The 20,325-nt window shown below is 39.0% G+C and overlaps 6 protein-coding genes and 1 long non-coding RNA gene across 16 annotated transcripts; 3 read left to right on the top strand and 4 right to left on the bottom strand.

Annotated features, from left to right (window-relative positions):
• Positions 1–106: 106 nt before the first annotated feature.
• On the bottom strand, positions 107–1,988 carry LOC6574895 (uncharacterized protein CG4449). 2 transcript variants are annotated; one of them, XM_015167700.3, is made up of 6 exons: positions 1,771–1,988; positions 1,080–1,702; positions 904–1,019; positions 666–844; positions 402–606; positions 107–342 (listed from the first exon to the last, which is right to left on the bottom strand). In XM_015167700.3, exons 1-6 carry the CDS (start codon positions 1,820–1,822, stop codon positions 255–257), a joined length of 1,263 nt encoding a protein of 420 aa, XP_015023186.1. In that variant the 5' UTR covers positions 1,823–1,988; the 3' UTR covers positions 107–254. The 2 variants fall into 2 exon arrangements, with proteins under 2 accessions (XP_015023186.1, XP_002000923.1); XM_002000887.4 differs by having other exon boundaries at positions 1,080–1,705; positions 1,771–1,982.
• A 210-nt stretch (positions 1,989–2,198) lies between these two features.
• Positions 2,199–5,074, bottom strand: LOC6574894 (ninjurin-1). 4 transcript variants are annotated; one of them, XM_032733659.2, is made up of 3 exons: positions 4,803–5,074; positions 3,170–3,346; positions 2,199–2,454 (listed from the first exon to the last, which is right to left on the bottom strand). In XM_032733659.2, exons 1-3 carry the CDS (start codon positions 4,836–4,838, stop codon positions 2,254–2,256), a joined length of 414 nt encoding a protein of 137 aa, XP_032589550.1. In that variant the 5' UTR covers positions 4,839–5,074; the 3' UTR covers positions 2,199–2,253. The 4 variants fall into 4 exon arrangements, with proteins under 4 accessions (XP_032589550.1, XP_015023185.1, XP_002000922.2 ...); XM_015167699.3 differs by lacking the exon at positions 2,199–2,454 and adding an exon at positions 2,478–2,780 and having other exon boundaries at positions 4,803–5,073; XM_002000886.4 differs by lacking the exons at positions 2,199–2,454; positions 4,803–5,074 and adding exons at positions 2,478–2,780; positions 3,408–3,492.
• A 317-nt stretch (positions 5,075–5,391) lies between these two features.
• Positions 5,392–7,770, bottom strand: LOC6574892 (actin-related protein 1). Its single transcript, XM_002000884.4, has 6 exons — positions 7,639–7,770; positions 6,768–6,832; positions 6,533–6,707; positions 6,318–6,469; positions 5,712–6,258; positions 5,392–5,644 (listed from the first exon to the last, which is right to left on the bottom strand). Exons 1-6 carry the CDS (start codon positions 7,684–7,686, stop codon positions 5,501–5,503), a joined length of 1,131 nt encoding a protein of 376 aa, XP_002000920.1. The 5' UTR covers positions 7,687–7,770; the 3' UTR covers positions 5,392–5,500.
• On the top strand, positions 6,857–7,463 carry LOC6574893. Its single transcript, XM_002000885.4, has one exon. The coding sequence runs from the start codon at positions 6,955–6,957 to the stop codon at positions 7,360–7,362; it is 408 nt and encodes a 135-aa protein (XP_002000921.1). The 5' UTR covers positions 6,857–6,954; the 3' UTR covers positions 7,363–7,463.
• A 251-nt stretch (positions 7,771–8,021) lies between the features above and the next one.
• On the top strand, positions 8,022–9,824 carry LOC6574891 (suppressor of fused homolog). Its single transcript, XM_002000883.4, has 2 exons — positions 8,022–9,172; positions 9,236–9,824. Exons 1-2 carry the CDS (start codon positions 8,072–8,074, stop codon positions 9,557–9,559), a joined length of 1,425 nt encoding a protein of 474 aa, XP_002000919.1. The 5' UTR covers positions 8,022–8,071; the 3' UTR covers positions 9,560–9,824.
• On the bottom strand, positions 9,632–10,250 carry LOC122756972. 2 transcript variants are annotated; one of them, XR_006356839.1, is made up of 3 exons: positions 10,075–10,250; positions 10,043–10,044; positions 9,632–9,878 (listed from the first exon to the last, which is right to left on the bottom strand). It is a non-coding gene; the product is annotated as an uncharacterized LOC122756972 (long non-coding RNA). The 2 variants fall into 2 exon arrangements; XR_006356838.1 differs by lacking the exon at positions 10,043–10,044.
• A 53-nt stretch (positions 10,251–10,303) lies between these two features.
• Positions 10,304–20,045, top strand: LOC6574890 (monocarboxylate transporter 10). 5 transcript variants are annotated; one of them, XM_015167695.3, is made up of 7 exons: positions 10,304–10,477; positions 12,036–12,567; positions 17,428–17,792; positions 17,856–18,636; positions 18,706–18,789; positions 18,859–18,945; positions 19,389–19,534. In XM_015167695.3, the coding sequence occupies exons 2-7, from the start codon at positions 12,201–12,203 to the stop codon at positions 19,391–19,393; spliced, it is 1,689 nt and encodes a 562-aa protein (XP_015023181.1). In that variant the 5' UTR covers positions 10,304–10,477; positions 12,036–12,200; the 3' UTR covers positions 19,394–19,534. The 5 variants fall into 5 exon arrangements, with proteins under 5 accessions (XP_015023181.1, XP_032585763.1, XP_043863846.1 ...); XM_032729872.2 differs by lacking the exon at positions 19,389–19,534 and adding an exon at positions 19,687–20,045 and having other exon boundaries at positions 10,305–10,477; positions 12,179–12,567; XM_044007911.1 differs by lacking the exon at positions 19,389–19,534 and adding an exon at positions 19,687–20,045 and having other exon boundaries at positions 10,305–10,477; positions 12,167–12,567.
• The last annotated feature ends 280 nt before the right edge of the window (positions 20,046–20,325 follow it).

Raw genomic sequence — 20,325 nt, 5'->3', positions numbered from 1 at the left:
GCTTTAAGAGCTCTTATCCTAGCAGCAGCAGCTTGACTTACTTTCGAATGTAACCAAAAGTTAGAGTTGAGCATTTGCCAGCTGCCAAATAACAAGTCTTTCGAGGTTTTAACATTAGTCTTAAAACATTACACAAAGATTTGCTTTAATTTTAACATATTGTAAGAATGTTGTAAAGAACATAATTAAACCTTAGTTTATAGGTAATTTAACTTCAACAATACTAAATTCCAAGATACAAAACAGAGATTCCTTCACTTTGAACGATAATCAATTATTTCATTGCCTTCCATTTCTTGATCCTTTGGCGTATCATCAGGTTCCAGTAGGTCGCCATCAAAACTAAAAGCAAAGAACATACTATATAAAATGCAAACATTAATAAAGTCTTAAAGTCATACAACAACTTGAAGTCCTGAACATCACATTCTAAATGTTCAGCACATTTGATGTAAAGTATCTTAAAAGTTTCTGTTTTTTTCATAGGTATTATCAATGGCTCCTTCCATTTATCATTTTGTATTTTCAATTGGAATTTCTTTGGCTTTGACATGAGATTAACTTCTTCCCTTTGTTGACTTTTATGCGATTTCATTGCGCGACCACCTGGGAAAAATAAAGTTATTTCATAGAAAAAGCATCCTTATATGAATTACTTCACTTACTCAATATGTGGAAGCCTCTTAGACCGATGCTTTGTGGAGAGTCCATTGCGTTTAGGAATACATCATCCATGTTTATAACAACTTCGTCCACAGGTACCTCATTGCGTTTCGAAACTTCCTTGAACATATGCACGAACTTTTGGTGTTGTCTCAGCTTATATACTTGCATATCACCGAGCCTAAAAGGAAAATACTGTTTAATATTTGATAAGGTAAAATTGGACATATGACTGCATACCAATTCAAATTGATATCAATAACGGGATTATCATCATCGAAGTTTGGCGCTGCTTCGGCGTGCTCTTCATGCTCTGTGGGACTCATTTCCTTATCCTCATCTGAGTCTAGATTTATCTATTTTTAAACGATATATATCTATAGAAAAACATACAATGTAGATCATTGCTTACTCACAAATCCTTCCACGCGTGGAGCAACAGCTGAAACCAGATCAATAGAGTCCACGACTCGGGAATAGGCCGCAACTTCAGCTGCTTGCCTCCGATTCCTTCTAGGTGGCTCAAATATGTTAGTCGGTGCCGTTGAGCTACTTGTGTCTGCATTCTGCGCTGAGGCTTTTTTTCCACGTCCACGCCCACGTCCCCGACGTTTGTTGGGCGGATCCACAGCTACAACAGCTGGAAGTACTGCAGTTTCCAATTCGTCTTTGTTCTTCTCTGGTGTGGTCTGTCGTTTGCCCAGGGACGAACGCGTGCGCCTTGCCACGGGCAAAGCTTCTATTTCTTTGTTTTTCTCCCTTTCCTTTTTTTGTTCCATCTCATGAATTAACTGCGAAACAGGTGACAGATCAACGCGAGTAATGGACGCCTGCGCCTCTTCCAGTGTTATGCCTGTTATCTCATCCGTTTTATTCATAGGTGGCTCCTCTTCTTTTGCTTGTTTTTTTCGTTTCCCCGATTGTGGTTTAGGGTTCGGCTTTATTGTTGGCTTGGCAGGTTTTGTAGCTGGCTTCTTTATAAAATCATAATCAATTTGTTTGATTGTTTCGCACTCCTCCGCGAACTGCTTTTGTGGCACTGCTGTGAATTCCAATTGTTTCATTCGGTTTACAAATTATAAGATTTAGACAACTATTTGCACTTACCGTTTAGCCGTTTAACTGGCATATTGAATATATCACAGTCATCGTCCGACATTGTGGGTTTACCCTTTTTTCCAAAATCGTTTAATTCTCTTTAGTTTAATAGAAATTCTTTGACATTAGTTAATGCCGCCAAAAGGGAATACACGGACGCCGCATAAAAGTAAAAAACTACGATTTAATAAATATCGACTATCGATACATTTACAGCTGGCGACTTATCGGAGCGCCAGAGCGAGAAAGTGAATGTTTAGTAAACATTGTTTACTAAACTCAAAAATGTAATGCCGCCAAACAAAAATATTTAACGACTATCGATAACTTTCCAGCTGACGGCAAGTCAGTGTGTGCACATCATTCAAGTAGAAAACAATGCTGAAGTGCGGTATTTATTACATTTGAATATGCATATGTACATAAAAATAGCTCAATGAGATTTGAAATTTTTATTTTAATTCTTATAAAATGCTTACAAATATATGTATGTTAGTTTTTTAAAAGTTCAACTTGATCTTCTTTATATGGTATTGCTGGATCCAAGCCAAAATTCATTTTCATAATATCACAAAACACAGATAGAAATATGAACGCATCCACAAAGTGACTGACTGTATTAAGTATTGAGCGATTCTTAGATTTGGCAATGCTCACAAGAGATTGAATAACTAGTAAAACGCCCGCTGTCACCTACATATAGAAAAAGAAGAGTATGACATTTATATACCGTTTATTATTTATTAGAAACCTTATAAAATATCGTTCATCATGTTTTACAATTTACATTAAATTCTATAATCTCATTTCTATGTCTATGGTACTTTAGCATGCTGATCGATGAGTTTTAGTGGCTGGGAGGAGTACTCGATACCGAACCCAGATATTATGACATTTACCACTGATATTACGAAGACGACCACCAATATGATATCGTTCAATATAATTGCTGCCGTCTGGTCTTGCTGCTTGTTTATATTCAGACTGCCGATAGCCACAAACAAAATTCCAACCAATAGCTGTTAAAATTAAAATTGAAATTGTTTTCTTTTTAGAGAGGGACGGATTTGGTCCAGGGTATTTCGATCAAAAGAGTCGGATGAGATGGGTTCATTTTATATAATTATTAATTTTAATTGACATCATTCAAAATATCGCCCTGTATCGGGGGCAGTCGAGAATCAAAAGCCGATATGAAAAGATTGACCATTGTGGTAAAAAACGCAAAGCCAGTGCGCACATGATTGATCACATTGGCCGATTGATGGAACTCTGGCTGATGCATTCGGCAGTCCCGCAATAAACTGAGGGACAGGCTTAGTACGCCAGATAGTATCTACGACATTGGAGAACGAGCCGTTACAACCCGAAAGCCAAGGCAAAGGCAGACAGTGAATAAAATATTTACCTGCATAACTATGGACAAGCTAATCAGTATTAGCATTAGCTTATAGAACTGATGCTGCTCCCCGACCTGGAGTATGTATTTCAGCTGAGATGCGTTGGCTGTCAGCAGCGCTATATCCAGCATGCCCTGGGCAATAGTTTTTTTGGTCGCATAGCGATTGGCGTCCATTGCCTTCATCTGAAAAGAGTTCAATTGGAATCAATTCAAATGGGATTTTTGCAATATTCTCTGTACACACAGCTGAAGCCATTTTAAAATATGTGTCTGTTTCAGTGGAGAGTCGAACTAAGTCTGATATGATTCTGGTCTATTTAGAGCATTTCAATGATTCTTATCTCTTTTCAATTGATCTGATACAAGTTGCACCTTGCTGATAAAGTCCAACTATCTAGTGACACCAATTAGTTAGAGTGCAAAAATAGAACTGAAGTAACAGCATCTAAACAATAATTGCATCCACATTGAAAGTCTGAAATAATATCGTACCTGCCAGGCATTTTTTACAGCACTCTGCAAGAGATAAGTGAGATATCAACTAAACTACTGTATACTTGTGAGCCCTCAAACAAAAAAGATTAAACAAAATAATTAAATTAATGTTAAGTACATATTAAAAGATTTTGCAGCTAACAAAATTTATATTATTTGAAGGCTTATAATTAAGACGCGGAAGTCAATGGGGTCTTTTTCAAGCCATTAAACAAACATATTTATATATTCAAATCATATTTATATATACAGTAAGCATAGACAAAGACAATAAGAGCAAAAGCTGTGAATTTCGAGAGTTCATAGAAGAATTGAGAAAAGAACCAGAGCTATCATATTTAGTATGAATATTCTATTCAAGTAAAGCAAATACATATATATAATATTTGCTGATTAGAATTTCCTTGCTCAATAAAAATATAATTGGGATCGTTTACTTAAAAACAAGCAGCTCTGTTGTACTGCAGAGTATCTATTAGTCGACTACTCCCAATTCCACTGATTTTGTTTATCTTTTTAACATCTTTTGGCTTCACAATTAGGTCAGAATATATAGTTTTAATAAACATTTATAATTTATAAACATATTGCCTTAATCAGATCCAATCAAACCATTGCAATGAAAACATATTTTGTTGAACAGTTCGAAACGTTTCTCATATATGTATGTATATATCTATGAAACATTATTGCCAGACAATCCATCAGGATATACAGTTTTATATAGATATCTGTATATATACAAATGTTAGCATACATGGTGAGAGTGGGAGAGATATATACGTTCCCATAAAGTTCTTCATATTGTGAATTTGTAATTGTGTTTTTTTTTTTTTAAATTATAAAATCAATAAAGAGACACGACAACAGGAATGAATAAATATTTAAGTGGCATAGCACATCTGAATTGTAGATACAGACATATGTAGTATACCTACAAATATGTACAGTAATATACACACACCTATGTATGTGCAAGGCTAACCAGGTATCATTAAGGTGCACTAGCGGTAATTACAGTAGAAACGATAATAAAGGGAAGTGCACTGTGTGAATTCACAGGATTTATTTTGAAGTAATTCGTTTTCTATGGATCTAATCTGTGTAACTGATTTGTCTTTGTAGATATTTTTGTTAGACTTGCCTCCGTCTCGTTGGCTCGTCCCTCCACCTGAGCCATTGTGAAGTTTTCAATGCGGTTCCACGTGGTTGCGTTTGCGAACTTAACAAATGACACAAAGCGAAGAGCTTCAAATCTGATCGAAGCTTTGTTTATTTTATTTTGCTCTTGCCCAATCCGCGACAATAAATTTCACAAAAAGTTGCAGCAGAAACAACTTTTATAACCGTTGCCATAGAGATGGTTGCCTGGAACACAACCAAGTGAATAAACAACTGAAAGCCAACTGAATTCATTTTGGCCAAACAGCGTCATCCAAGCGCGCAGCTGGCTCGAGAGCGCGAGAGACTGAGGCTGAGAGCGAGAGAGAGAGAGTGGCTCAGAAATGGGTAAGCGTATGACTAATGAGTAATCGTAACTATATACCTTAAGATACATTAGCACAACATTTGACTTGGCCTGCGTTTAATATAAATTAAAAAAAAAATATTTTATTTTTTTTTTTTAGTTTTTATTTGTTTATCTTTTTTCTTATATGCTGCGAAAGCAAATTTCAATAAATAGCATATTTAAATACTTTGCGCCTATTTATGCATAACATACACATGCAAAATTAAATCAAATTTTCTTTTTAAGGGATAGTTGATGTTAGCTGACACATGATTTTTGATACAGAGTTTAATAAGCCTTTTACACATAGCGTTTAAATGGTTTTAAACAAACTAGAAAGTCTTTCTGTGCACGGCACGTTGGCCCTCCTCCTCGAACTCTCGCTTCGATACCCACATCTTCTTGAAGGTATCCAGCGATGCCAGAATTGAGCCGCCCATCCACGTCGAGTATAAACGTTCCTGGGGTGCAGCAATCTAGACCAAAGCAAATACAGATATCAATATACAACTCTAAATTATTCAGATATATATTTATATTTACTCTGATTTTCAGATCCTTTGCTGAGTGTTTTCGCAGCTCGGAGAGGAGACGATCGCCGAAGCCTTTGAAAAGCGTTGAACCACCCGACAGCACAATGTTCTGATAGAGCATTTTTCTGAGATCCATATCCGACTTTTCAATGGAATACATTAGCACATCGTGTATGCCCTCGCACTCCTCGCCCAGCAGATCGGGCCGGAAGAGCACCTCGGGCGCACGGAAACGAGCCTGTCCAATTTCGAATGTCTTGCCATCTGGTAATTTATAGGCGAACTTTTCAGTCTCCACAGCCTCCTCTTTTTGTGGATTGGTCGCCAAGTAGCAGACCTTCTCCTTGATCGACCGCACGATCTCAAACTCGGCTGTCGAACGGAAATTGAAGCCCTCTCGGCGTATGAGTGTTTTCAGGTAGCGTGTCACATCCCGCCCAGCGATATCCACACGCATAATACTGTGAGGCATGGCGAATCCTTCGTAAATGGGAACTGCATGCGTCACACCGTCACCCGAGTCCAACACCACGCCCGTTACACGGCCCGTAGCATAGCTAATAATATTGAAATTATTTAAATACAACTTTTAAGTTTAGTTTAACTAGGCTCTTACAGACTGAGAACTGCCTGCATGGAGACAAAGAGCGCTGGCGCATTGATGCCTTCGAAAAAGAACTCAGCTGCCTTTTCCCGATTGCGACGCGGATTCAATGGTGCTTCAGTGAGTAGAACTGGATGGTCTTCCGTAAACGTTGCCAATTGTTCCTGAAGTAAATATATGTATGTTACTGCAACATCTGCCGGTCATGAAACTTTTACGTTACTTACTTTACTATATATATAGCTCCATATGCGCTCCATATCGTTCCAATCCGTCACGATGCCATGCTCCATCGGATATCGTATGCTAAGCAAGCCGCGATGCTCCTCCGCCTTGGGACCAACAAAAATGTCGCCCTCCAAGGCGCCGGCCATTACCCGAACATGCTTTGGTCTGCCAATGCTAAGATGAAAGCATGATTAACTACATTCAGCCTTGCACTGCGCTGCACCAGATACTCACTAGTTGGGAAACCTGCACTTTGGAATGTGCTCGCCAGCAAAGCCGGCTTTGATCACACCGGAGCCCTGTAAAGGAAATCATTTTGGGTTTTATACAGACTGGCATTCATTCAAATTTAACTTCACACGCGTCAAGTTTGTTCGTTTCTGAATTGTTTTGTTAAGCATTTTCATAAAAAGGGCAAATCATGGATACCCGAACCATTCCTTTCGTGGATATGCTAGCCGTGTCGAAGAGTTTGCGTGTTCAGCGGAAGCCAATCTTGAAATTTGTACCACAGATGGGTCTGTCGTTTGTCAACTACGGAAGTCTGGGCGAGATTGATACCTTCTACTTGGATTGCCAGAACTATAGGGATTATTATCGTGATCCTTTTGAGAAGATGCGTCGTCCTGCGAAGTTTTGCCAAAACCAGGGCAGGTGTGGCACTCGACCGGATCGCACTGTTGAGGCACTCAGTGTGCCCGGATCTTGGGTGAAGGAACGCCCTCCGGTTGTGTATTCGGAGAAATATAATCAACGTATGAATCTGAGTGGAAAGATTAATATCGATGCCCACTTCTCACCCAACTCGGTTACAGTGTTCAAGCGCTGACTGCGACATTATTATTATCTTGTACACTTCTTTTGGCAACTTGAAGTAAATTGGGCAAAAAAGTCTAGCTTTTGGCAAATTAGTCATTGCCCATACATAAACAGTTGCGACTACTGCTGAAAAAGTCGATGGACAAAGGGACGGGCAGTGGCAGCTTGGCTTATTCGTTCGTGTTAGTTGGTGATGTCACTTGTCAGGCAAAAAGCCTAATGTAGCTTATGTGGCAATTGATTCTAGTTGGGCTCTGATTGATATTTTATTGCAAATTTTACTTACGTTATCTATGACCACAGGCTGATTGACTACGACATCATAGGGCTCCATTTTGTGCGTTTATAAAACAAAGTATTGCAAATTTTTCCTATAAAATCGCGGTGTCGTGAGCGGTGTGACCGCGTTTCGTATGCCGTATAATACCAAATAGAAAACTGGTTAATTTGAAAGATACCAGAGTGTTGGGTGTGCCTGTGCAAAAATTAAATCGTTTCTTGTTGCACATATGCTTAAGTATTTTAATTCTAGTATCTGCTATATAATTCATAAATTATATATATTAGATTATCACATACAACAAGTCTGCCTGCTTGCATTTAGCTCGTTCAATATCTTCGAGCTGCGTACTTGGCATGACTATCGATACAATTGATCGTGCAATCGATTATTTGTAGTTTGTTTTTCTGTTTTCTTCCAAGACAAGAGTTTTATTACTATGGCTGCCTCAACAAATCCTGAGAAGAATTCAGAGCTTAAGCCGCCTCCTGGGCTAAAGTCCTTGATTGATCACTTGAAATCAGTCTATCCAGATCAACCGAATCCTCTGCAAGTGACGACACTGCTTAAGTATTGGCTGGGTGGCTCCGATCCCTTGGACTACATAAGCATGTACAGCAACAAAGGGCAGGGCGAAGGCGATGCAGAGCGAATACCACCGCATTGGCATTATGTTAGCTTCGGACTCAGCGATCTGCATGGCGATCAGCGCGTTCACCTGAAAGAAGAGCACACCACACGTTCAGGCATGGGCTTCGAGCTAACATTCCGGCTGGCTAAGACAGAGGCTGAGCTGCAAAAGGAACGGGAATGTCCGGATAAAGCACTCAGACCGCCCACCTGGCCTGCAAATCTGCTGCAATCAATTGCGCGCTATTGCTTTCAAACTGGCAATGGTCTTTGCTTTGGCGACAATATTCCTTGGCGCAAGGGATTGGATGGCAGCATCGATTCACGAATGCAAAGCTTGCTGGTAGCACAGGATCCGCAATTAGGTTCGATTGACACGCCTTTTGGCACAGTTGACTTCTGCCAAATAGTTGGCGTTACCGAGGAGGAACTGGAGCAGGCCTCACGCTGGAACGGCCGTGGCGTCTTGAATTTCTTGGCTAAGGATGTGCAGACAGGCGGCGAATGGCTGGTTACCAACATGCAGCGCACCATGAGCGTGTTCGAATTGTTTCCCGAGACCTTGCTAAACCTCCAGGACGACCTGGAGAAACAAGGCTCTGATTTGGCTGGCGTTAATGCTGAGTTTACATTCCGTGAGCTGAAGCCAACCACAACAATTAAGGAGGAAGTAGACTTTCAATCTCTGAACGAGAAATGCGCCAGCGAAGAGAACAATCGGCCGTTGACAGAGTCACAATTGAAGCGCGAGGAGCCGAGTTTCCCCCAGTCCATGTCGATGAGCAGCAATTCGTTGCACAAATCATGTCCACTAGACAATCAGCCTCAGGCGCCCGACTGCATATCGCTAGATGGCATTGAAATAACGCTAGCGCCCTATGCGGCCAAGTACTTACTGCTGGCCATAAAGGTAAATACGAAATGGTGGTAGATTCAATATCTAAAATGATCAAATGCATATTTTTCTTTTCAGGATCGCATACGACACGGTCGGCATTTCACGTTCAAGGCGCAACATCTGGCTTTGACTCTGGTCGCCGAAACAGTTACGGGCGCTGCTGTTAGTGTGAGCGAACCCTATGGCGTGCTTGGCTATTGGATACAGGTGCTGATACCAAATGATCTAGTGCCGCGCATGATGGAGGCATTTCGCAATTCACAACTCGATGGCAAGACGGAGCCAACGCAACGTCTGGAATTCGATTGGCCCGATAAACACTTTAAGCTAATTGTAGATCAGCCGCCCTGCCCTCTGGTCCCCACGGCCATGTCCATTGAGGCGGCGCCTGTGAATTGAAGAGCGACTGTCAAGCCTAATTCTTAGTATTATAAATTTAACTAAACTGAATCTTCCACTAACACGTAAGTCTTAAACTTTACTATTATATCGAATATATTATATAGTATATTGTACACACATTTATGCGAAATAAAACTCAAAAAGCATTTCATCAAAGAAAGGCGCCACAATCAAACTCATCTTGATGAGTAGCCATGTCTGGCAAAGCATCTGCTTCTGCTGCTGCTGCTGCTTTGATGTGTGGCTATCATAACGGACATGACCAATTTGTGGTACAAAACGAAAGTGTCTCAGGGTTGTGCTTCAGTTTTCAATTCTGCGAATTGAAATCAATTTAAAATATTTCGGAATGAAAAACAGTCGCGATAAAAATTCATTGATACATTGGCTGCACAACAATTGATCAAATGATTTAGGCGAATTCAAACGGATGCACCTCAGTGATAGACACTGCTATATATGTGCATATCATTTGATGACTTCTGTTTTCTCTCTTTTGATTATTTATTTACTTTTTTTTGTGACCATCTTCTTCGCGTGGCGGTTGCCAACGCAACCGCAAAAGCAGACGCAGCCCTCTTCAACGCCTCGTTTTGTTTACTACTGAGAACGCTCACAATCACACGTTGTACGTCTCCGATTAGGTGCCTCGTGAGTAAGTGACAAATTTTTGCAACACAAAAAAAATATATATACAGAAGAAAAAAGCTGCTCGTGGAAAATAATTGAATTATTTTTCATTCCGTTGCCGGCAACGCAAGCGCTCGGTCGTGTTCCTCTGCTCTACTCTCGGCTATCAAATCGACTGCGTCTAGCAAAAGCCACAGCCAGAGACGGCGGTACGCGCCATCCACTCGCCCAGGGGGATCTACGAGACTTCGTGCAACTCGACCATCGGCTGCATTTAAATCCATTGTAAGACCAATTGCACTAAGAACACGTTTAATTGTTACCATTATATTAGGTTGATTCATTGCGTAATCATGAGCACACTTCGATTTCTTATTCAAATTGAGACCGCCCCCCGCTGGGCGACGCCTGCGTCCAACACGTGAACATTGATAATGCAAACACAAAAACAGAAACATCAAATAGATTTACTACTTTATAGTCTAGAATGTACATATATCGCATTATAGTCGACTTTGACTTTGTTTTCGGCAAAACTTCTCTTTTGTTTTGCTCTCTTTTGTTTTCTTCTGTTTTGGTTTTGTTTTGCCCACATTTGCATGTAATTTGTCAGCGTACAAATTCTTGCTGACAAAAGTGAAATTTAATTTATATATATGCATGCATATACATTTCAATTTATATGCTCATATTAATATATAAAGTGTGTAAATTTCCATTAGTTCCATCCGTGGCCAGAAGGCATTCAATATAGAAATTTATATCAATAGCAAATTGATGTTGAGTGAAAAGGTTTGCAGCCTTAGGCTTAAATCAATGTAGAAATGCACATGCACCTGCATATGATTCATATTTTCTATAGCATATTTTGTTGTAAACTAATGCTTACACTGTTTAACAAATTTATTCTTTCAAGGGAGCAAAAACAAAAAATTTAGTGCAACGTGTCAACAATTTCCAATTAATCTGAAGTGAAAGTTTATAGTAGTATTCCAAGACTTAGTAAAACAGAAGAGCACAAATTTTTAACCAGCAATATATTCTTGCTTGCTCTTAGCCAAGTCAATCCGAATCTGAAAGTACAATATATCTTTTATCTTGAAGATTAAGCATTTTATATTCTCCAAAGTGAACATATATGTGTATGATTTTTCTAAAATGTTGTTGCTTATATACTTATACAGTTCTATAAAGTACGTATATAATTTATACGTACACTTACATTTTTTTGGTATTCAAAGCTTTTATAATCATATTCTCGAGTTCTTAGTTAAAAGATTTAGAGTCAAAGGCAAATCCAAAGCAATGAGAAAACTCTTTGAAGGTATCGCTTATTCTCTATAGCCTAGTTCTATATACAAAGTGAAAAATTAAATTCAGATTTCTTCTAGTTCCTTTCTCTTTTAAAACATTATTTTAAGTCTAAATTGTGTTCCACAATAGAAAATAGGCAAAGAAAATGAATGCGACAACAGAGCAGAACAAAGAACTTGTAGATAAAATGTAGAAATATATATTTTTACTATACTGATTATTATACTAAATTAATATATTTGCCTATACTGTATTTTCGAAATATACGAAAATAAGATTAAATAAATTGTAGAACGCAGTTAACATAAACAACGTTGTCAAAAAATATTGCTTAGCCACGCTTTCAGTTTAAAGCCAAGAATGTGCCAGCCACGCAATCTGTTCAACGACTGAAATACTTGAAGTTCAAGTGCATTCGAGTCCATTGCATCCACATAGTGGCAGTGTCACAATTGTAGTTGTAGTAAGCGCGTCGTGCAAATAATGATAATTACAATTAAATCTTAAATCGTGTCGGTTTATGGTTCAGCAGCTGTTTGAGAATCCGTAGAACTTGCACTGCTTGGCCATAAACCGCATAGTCGGATCATATCAGATAGTGCCGGAGACGACAGCGAAAACGACAACGACGAGCGACAACGCGACGCGATCTGTAATCAGTTGAAATTTCAGAAACCACACGTTTTTTACATCTATGGCGGCAATGGCCGAGAGTGAGCCGCTAGACGGATACGTTAGCCAGCCAAACGGCCGCATTATCAGTGCCGAGGAGCGTGCCAATGGACACGCATTGAAGACCAGCAACGGTCAAGTTCATCGAGCCGCATCGAATGGCAAGATCCAATCGAATGGCATGCAAGAGCATATCGAGGCGCCCTGCTGTCGAGATATACACGGCAAGGAGCCGCCGGATGGCGGTGCTCGTGCCTGGCTGGTAATGGTTAGCGCATTCCTATGCAACGGCGTCATCTTTGGGCTAATCAACACATATGGCGTACTTCACAAGCTGCTAACGGAGCGGCTGACCGCCCAGGGCGATGCGGAGGCCAACAGCAAAGCGGGTAAGTCCACGTGTCAAACGGCACAAACAACTAAGGGCGCTGCAGTCGGCAGTGCTCGACTAGAAGATACCCCGGCATTCGGGCAGCTGATAGTCAAAGCATTTAAATAGACAACCGAGTCCTTTAAATTTGATCAGAATTATTTACATAGATTATTTGTTTGCTATTTGTCTGCTACACATATCTGGCCATAAACAATATACCCCGTATACCCATTACCAATGTGCTTGGGGCATTAACACAAAAGGGTTGACTGCAATCAATTTGCGCTTGGGCCTAATCCCTACCGAGCTGTGCCAAAGGCAAATTGATTCGGAAATCGTGACAATCCACGATTGAAAGCAATTATGCAGAAAGTCCAGCACTGATTAGATGAGAAATTAACACTTGTCATAGGCGTACGCCAAACTGGAATGGGGTATATTGTTATTAGATGAGAATTTGTTATCAAAGGCTTGACTAGACTTATATAGATGTATGTATGTATAGAGTTGTGTAAGCCAGCAACATTGATTTTCTATTATATTAACATAAATTTAATTATTCCCGCAAACTAGATAAATGGACAAATATACTACTAGTTAAATAAATAAATACTAGTTTGATAGCTAAAGAATCTCGTTTTAAATAATTTTACGGCCATTTTTACAGCAATCAAATTAAGAGCGAGCATTGGCCAGTCACTTTTTTTTTAGAGTGTAACATTTCTATTTATTTGTCAAATGACACCGAATTGACAGCATTCCGCATTGTCGACTAATTACTTGCGCTACATTTATACGAAAATGTTTACAGATTTACGACCCTGAATATTTACATATGTGATAACGAATCTCTGTGCATGGGCAGATTTAGTTATATGCTTTAATTTATGCCTAGCAAGATAGGCAGAATACAATATTTAAATATATATATATATATATATATATATATATATATATATATATATATTTGATATATGTATGTATTTATAGAAATGGATTGCGCATTCCCAAATGAATATTTGTATTTATACTTGCACATTACTCATATATACATATATATTATAACGTTATCAGACAAAAAATAATATTCAAAGATCTTTTTTATTTTTATCAGAATTTAAATTGAAAACGAACAAGCTCTGAAATAATATGCTGAAATAAAACTTGAACTAAAACAATGCTTATAATCTAAACGTTTTCATCAAAAGGCCTAAAACATAATGTGAGAAGATAAGAATATGGATGATAAGGGTCATAAGCAGACATCTCCTACACATGATCATGAATTAGATATACTTGAGTGTTAAGCACTGTTTAAATTGCGTATTTGACTTAAAAATATTATTTTAAATATGCTAGCAATTCGGCTTCTGTGATCAATTTTCTGCATTCAAATTTCTATAGAAATTATGTCTATGTGGCGGAAATTCGATCGATGCTCGCTCCACAGCGACTATGGAATATTCTATTTAGAATGTAGACATGCTCGACATGTGTCCAATTGTATCGTATGTAGGTGCCAACATATTAATTACCAATTGATTACAAATTTATTTTTGCCGTGCTATTGACCAAATGCTTCATGGAGGAATGTGCGATTCAAAAGTTGTAAGAGCTGCGGTCATACGAGCCGAAGAAGTATTTCTATCCAAGCTTGAGTTCAACAAAACTTAGCGCATGTTAGTGCCGACAATGTACGTGTGTGTGTGTGGATGTGTGTAGTTGTACGACGTCAAGTGAATTAAATTGCTGAAAGTTTATTGGATCACAAAACGTTATTCAACACCGCGACGGCAATGACGATGTCAAGTCGCTGGAGTCGATGAGAGTTCAAAATTGAGCAGAAGAGAGCAAAAGGTCGTTTGCTGCGAATAATTTTGCGTGCTACGCACATGCACACACACACACAGAGAGAGTCTAGAACTAGTGCATATTTCTATTGGTGACGTCTCTCAGAGAGTTCAATTGGTTTAAGATTTGTTTGTCAAGGTTCCACGTTGCGTATACGCCGCGTTTGGCGCCTGTATGGAGCAAACGCTTGGAAAGAAGACCAGTTGCATGGGCCAAAGACAAAAGCCGACACCAAAGACGACCCGGCTGAGCATAATGGGCACAATTGCGTATGCCGCATGCCGTATGCCACATGCCGCATACCTCTTGCCACATGCCACTGACCCAGTTACTTGCTAGACTGGCGCTGGGAAGCCCCACAACTGGCGGCGCTTGACAGCGATCCTCCAACGGGCGAGAGCTGGGCTAGCCGTTGACTTGGTTGAGTGGCATTAGTTCCGCCATATGATTAAAGCTTCACGTAATCCGAGTCCAAGCCGTCACATTAGGAACCTGTCAGAGCAGTCAAATAAGCCGACCTCTTCTATGAATATATATATATGTATATACTATGTATATAATCTGAGCTAATCAAAGGTTGAGTGTGCCGTATAGAAGAATTGATAACCCTTTAAACTTATTGAAATTAAACGCCATTTCATTTAATTCAGGTCGATCACCCTATGATAGCGACGCTTGATGTTGACGTCATTGTTTTATATTTTCATGAATGAAATAACAATATTTATATTTAAAATATTTGCATAATTGTGTATTAGAACAAGTAAAAAGAGACAGAATTGAAATTATTTGTCTTCAACTAAATCAAAGATGATAATGATCTTTGATGTTTCACTATGTTAGGCAGATAAGCAAGCAATGTATATTTAATAAGGATTATAATGCTTAAGAGTATATATTTTATATTATATATATTTATAATTGATTACTTTTTTCTCTATAGTATTTTAATTGTTTTTTTTTTTAAATTTTTTTTATACGCCTTTTCTTAAATAAAAAATTGTTTGTCATGTCCGCCAAAAAAAAAGCTTGATGCAATGCTGCCTTTACTGCCGACAGCTTTGTTTAGTTTTATTTTTATAGACCTTTGGCAATGTTTCAGAATACGAACAGTTGTGCGGCTATTATCTAATATGTTTCATATGAGAACTGTTCTCTCTCGCTCTCTCTCGCTCTCTGTCCGCGCTCTCTGCTCTCTCTGTAACTACATCTAGCCGGCTCCGGCTGTGCCATTGACATTGAATGTTTTGCCGTATTCTTTGCCCTGTTGCTATAGCACCCCGAATTGCATGTGTATTCGGCTAAATGCAGCTGCAGGTGTGTTCGTATGCGTGTGTGTGTGTGTCCGTGAATGTTTGCTGGCGTATTGATTTCATAGCTTGCTTGGCGGAATCCCATTTTCTTGCCAAATGTAGGTCAAGTCTAATTTTAGTGTAATGAGCCCAAGCAAGAAATCTAATAAAAGAAATTTCGATTTCTATTTGCTTATACGCAATTATATTGAAAATATTAAGTGAATTACTTGATCTGGAAAGTCTTTTCCTTTTCCTTGTCTAGGGAAATAGTAGACTGTAAACAGAATTACATCATTATATAATATTAATATCGTTGTATATTATATATCTAACCATAATTTCGATGCTACGTTTTACTTTTGTCATTATCTTCCCGGGTTCGACCAATATTGACATCTCATATACAATCTAGCTTATGCATGTATACGTAATATAATCTTAGGGAAGTCAGAGTAGAATTGCTGATTTGAGCTGAGCTAATTTCAGCTGTTGACAGCTGCATTATTTACATGTGGCCATGCTTAACGATTCAATGTGTGCTTTAACTTAATACACATTATCATGGCTTTCGGTTATTTGCGAACTCTTATCAAAACTGGGTCGTTCATTGAACAAAGAATTAACCCCAAACTGTCAGTTAGGTGTTGTTAGGTATTACGTTTAATCGCATCGCTTACCATCAACGAGATTAACGACCGACTGCAACTGCAATTGGATTTATGAAATATTTGTGCCAATTACCAACGCGGAACTTTGAGCTATATGTTACATATATGCATTGTACATACATATATCAGCTATATGAACTATATAGTTAAGTTCGACCCAATCTTTTGGCTTGATCGCTGATTCAGACAACGCGGCAAACGCTCAATCGAATTAGACTTCGAGAAAACTCTTTGACGATCGGCGATCGACTGGAAAAAACAGTTCATTTCACAATTAACCGCAATTGCGTGTGATTCGATTTAATAAATGCTATTTGTCGGCATGTTAGGTTCATTCACAATTAAACAATTGGCAAAAAAAAACACTAAAAATTGTTTTTTAACCAAACGAGGTGTCGAAGAGCAATTACCTCTTGCGGTCTATAGTTGCATAATATGATATTCATATCTGCTGAGATATTAGATATCTTCAAATGCATTGATTCTTTCCTATGCAGAAATTCAAATTTCAGTGGAACTTGATAATTTATATATGCATATGGTATATCGAGAAATATATTGAAAAGCTGAGCTAAATGTTTTAGCTTTTTATTTAAAACCTTAAACTAAATAATGGGTTTTAAATGCTTTTGAAAAATCTCTAAAATTTGTAGCTTCCCAAATTTTTAAATAAATGTTTTTTAATGAAACTGTTTCTCAGCTCCAATTACAATTTTGAATTATAACATTATTAACTTTCAAACATGATTTAAAATGTAAAGATCCTCCAATCGGCTAAATAGTTTGATATCTTTTATGATAATTTCTTAGAGCTTTCATTAGGAGTGCAATAAATTAAAATTAAATAAAACTTGTTTAAGATGTATAAAGAAACTATTATATTTATACATATGTACAAACATACATAAATACTAATATCTGTTCTGATAGTTCAGAGAGTTTTCATTTACTCCCAATAAATCCAAATTAAATAAAACTTGTTTAAAATGTATAAAAAAAACTTTTATAATTTTAATGCACACATACATATATGCATTCTGATATTCACCTCTTCCTCTGCAGCGCTGGTTGGCTCGCTGGCTATTGGCACCACATTCTTCTTATCGCCTGTCGCTGGCTGTCTGACGGACAAGATTGGCCTGCGTCTGACCACCTTCATTGGTGGCATGCTTGCATCTGGTGGATTGTTGCTGTCATCCTTTAGTACAGATAGTATCAATTCCTTGTACTTTACATATGGCATCATGTTTGGATTGGGCGGTGCATTGGCCTACACGCCCACGCTGGCCATATTGGGGCACTATTTCAAGCGTTACCTGGGCAAGGTGAGCGGCTTTGTGACGGCGGGATCAAGTGTGTTTACTGTTATACTGCCACCGGGTCTGGACTGGCTGCTGGGCAGCTATGGACTGGAGGCAACGTTGAGGGTGAGTAGATCCATTAATTCATTAATTGATGTGCATTTTATTCAAGTTGATTTTAATTTCCAGATCATGAGTCTTATGGCTGCATTTATTATCGTGTGCTCCTTTGTGTATAAGCCGCTGCATTTGCCCCTGCACGTGCCCAAGAAGATCGGACGCTCTCGCTTGGCTGTGCTTATGCGTTCGGTTATCAATGTGGAGATTTGGAAACGCAAGCGCTATGTCATCTGGGCTCTGTGTGTGCCATTGGCTCTCTTTGGGTACTTTGTACCCTATGTGCACATGATGAAGTTTGTGGAGGCCTCGTTTCCCGGCCACGATGTCAATTTGCCGGTGATGTGCATTGGCGTCACCTCTGGCATTGGCCGTCTCATCTTTGGCGTCATTGCCGATATGCCCGGTGTGAATCGAATGTATCTGCAGCAGCTATCGCTGGTCTGCATTGGCTTGGTGACTCTGCTGCTGCCCCTGACCAGCTCCTATGTGCTGCTCGTCACCTTTGCTTTGGTTATGGGCCTGTTCGATGGCTGCTTCATCTCCTTGTTGGGTCCGATTGCCTACGAGATCTGTGGACCATCGGGCGCCACACAAGCCATTGGCTTTCTGCTCGGCCTCTGCTCGCTGCCCTTGACCATTGGGCCGCCCGTTGCCGGCATGATATTCGAGCGTACTGGCTCGTACACGCTGCCATTTATACTAGCTGGACTGCCGCCTCTGCTTGGCTCCTCGATGCTGTTCCTCATGCGTTGCGTTAAGGATGAGGACAAGGCCAAAACTACAAATGGAGTCGCAGGCCAAAAAAATGGCGACATTGAGAACTCTTCCAATGGCGATTACCGCCTGAGTGGTCTGTATATAGTTATATATGTGTTATAAATTCGTATAAAGCTTTAATTGATTTCGGTTATTTTTTCAGCTGTCAAGTCGAGTGTTCCACTGATGGGCCCCAGCGAAAATGGTGTCTCCAATGGTTATGCTTTAACCAACGGCTCAGCAAGTGGTGCGTATTACACTAAAAAATTGCTATATGAACCTTCTATAACTATATATGTATATATTTCATGTTCAGCTGCCAAGTCCATAGGCTCGACTGACCATCCGAATGGTCTCAATGGACATGCCAATGGGCATGTGGATGGGACTGATCCCACAACTGGTTTGTACACTGAATCTCTAAGCCCACCCAGCAACGACTTCGGTCAACGCCTCTCTAGTATTACTGCCTGCTGCTCTGCAGATATATGCATTCATCCCAGTAGCTCGACTAACACCTATTATTCGAAACCCATCTCATCTCACACTGCTTTGCTTAATCGCAGCTCGAGATCTCAAAGCTCATTTGATGATTTCAGCAAGCGCCATTATAAATATTCAATTTATTGAGCTCGTATTTGATATCTTCGAACTGGTTTTGAGAAAATTCTTAGCTGTTTACCATTAATAATTAATTAATAATTAGTCGTTAGAAAGCTCTTAAACTTCCATTGTAGTTGTGATACTGGTACTTTTGTTTCGTTTTTATATTTATAAGACTGGCCTTTGTAATCGCAGCTGAGCACCTCAATCGATCTAATTCGCGAGAAACATTTTTATTTCCAGAATGATCCATTCATCCTTGTTGCCACACTCACCCACGCATTTGCATCCATTCGCCCCACTATTTTGTATTTCATAGTAGAGATAAGCGCTTTCTAGATCGTAAGCTGCACCGAACTATCTTATGTAAATAAATAAATGCAACTAAATTTATAAGATTTTAGCATGTATGTACGTATGTACGTATTTAAGTTTGCTTTGTATATTTGAATGGACATCAGGTGCTACTGCATGGAGAAGTTGTAGATGTTCAGCTATTGGATTTCATTAACTAACCTTGATAATCATGTAAATCTTTCAGAGAAACTCACCGACACGCCGGGATCCTAGACAAAGTCGCTGTCGTCTACTCAAAACTCAAAATTCCACACAAAACTTTATCATTGAAAATTTTCTGCCATTTTAAATCTATGATCATATCGCTAACCAGCATAAACAGACAGAGAAAGAGGGAAGAGAGGGAGAGAGAGAGAGAGGTGTTCATTACATTTTTTTGACTACTGTACATAAAGGGACGATGTACAAATATTATGACGAGACCTTCTGTTGGAGACACTCCTGTACTTGTAATACTTATTTTTGCATAAATGTATACTAATTTAGGCTAAGACAAATTGAAAAATTTGCAAAATAAACAAACGAAAATTATAGAAAATAAAATGAGTTTTTTTCTCTCTTTAATAAACTATAAATATTTAACAATTCGATACTATAAGGAACATTCAACGAACTATATTACGCGACAAGCAGCCACAACATGAAAGTTAGATAGCCATCAAATCTGCCAACGGATTATACAATTCAAATTTCGTTTAGCACGCGTACCTGACTGGAATTGGACAATCGGTGACGTCGAGTAGAGCTCATACAGCTTGTTGACTGTTCAATATTAGTGTTAATTAAACCGATTTGTATGCGGACGTTCATTAAATAGATTCCA

This window comes from Drosophila mojavensis, unplaced genomic scaffold (assembly GCF_018153725.1).
Source record: "Drosophila mojavensis isolate 15081-1352.22 unplaced genomic scaffold, ASM1815372v1 contig_231, whole genome shotgun sequence".
NCBI classification, from domain to species: Eukaryota; Metazoa; Arthropoda; class Insecta; order Diptera; family Drosophilidae; genus Drosophila; species Drosophila mojavensis.
Note: the sequence above shows the minus strand (reverse complement) of the source record. Positions and strands in the feature narration are given on the sequence as shown.

Coding starts and splice junctions, on each gene's coding strand:
- LOC6574892 (XM_002000884.4), bottom strand. CDS start 7,686: ATGGAGCCCTATGATGTCGTAGTCAATCAGCCTGTGGTCATAGATAAC. Junction 6,833..7,638: donor AGCCTGTGGTCATAGATAAC/GTAAGTAAAATT, acceptor TTTCCTTTACAG/GGCTCCGGTGTGATCAAAGC. Junction 5,645..5,711: donor CAAAGGATCTGAAAATCAGA/GTAAATATAAAT, acceptor GCTTTGGTCTAG/ATTGCTGCACCCCAGGAACG.
- LOC6574894 (XM_015167699.3), bottom strand. CDS start 4,838: ATGGCTCAGGTGGAGGGACGAGCCAACGAGACGGAG. Junction 3,347..4,802: donor GACGAGCCAACGAGACGGAG/GCAAGTCTAACA, acceptor AACTCTTTTCAG/ATGAAGGCAATGGACGCCAA. Junction 2,781..3,169: donor GCTTGTCCATAGTTATGCAG/GTAAATATTTTA, acceptor TAATTTTAACAG/CTATTGGTTGGAATTTTGTT.
- LOC6574895 (XM_002000887.4), bottom strand. CDS start 1,822: ATGTCGGACGATGACTGTGATATATTCAATATGCCAGTTAAACGGCTA. Junction 1,706..1,770: donor GCCAGTTAAACGGCTAAACG/GTAAGTGCAAAT, acceptor TGGAATTCACAG/CAGTGCCACAAAAGCAGTTC. Junction 845..903: donor ATTGATATCAATTTGAATTG/GTATGCAGTCAT, acceptor TTTTCCTTTTAG/GCTCGGTGATATGCAAGTAT.
- LOC6574890 (XM_032729872.2), top strand. CDS start 12,201: ATGGCGGCAATGGCCGAGAGTGAGCCGCTAGACGGATACGTTAGCCAG. Junction 17,793..17,855: donor GACTGGAGGCAACGTTGAGG/GTGAGTAGATCC, acceptor TTTAATTTCCAG/ATCATGAGTCTTATGGCTGC. Junction 18,790..18,858: donor AACCAACGGCTCAGCAAGTG/GTGCGTATTACA, acceptor TTTCATGTTCAG/CTGCCAAGTCCATAGGCTCG.
- LOC6574893 (XM_002000885.4), top strand. CDS start 6,955: ATGGATACCCGAACCATTCCTTTCGTGGATATGCTAGCCGTGTCGAAG.
- LOC6574891 (XM_002000883.4), top strand. CDS start 8,072: ATGGCTGCCTCAACAAATCCTGAGAAGAATTCAGAGCTTAAGCCGCCT. Junction 9,173..9,235: donor ACTTACTGCTGGCCATAAAG/GTAAATACGAAA, acceptor TTTTCTTTTCAG/GATCGCATACGACACGGTCG.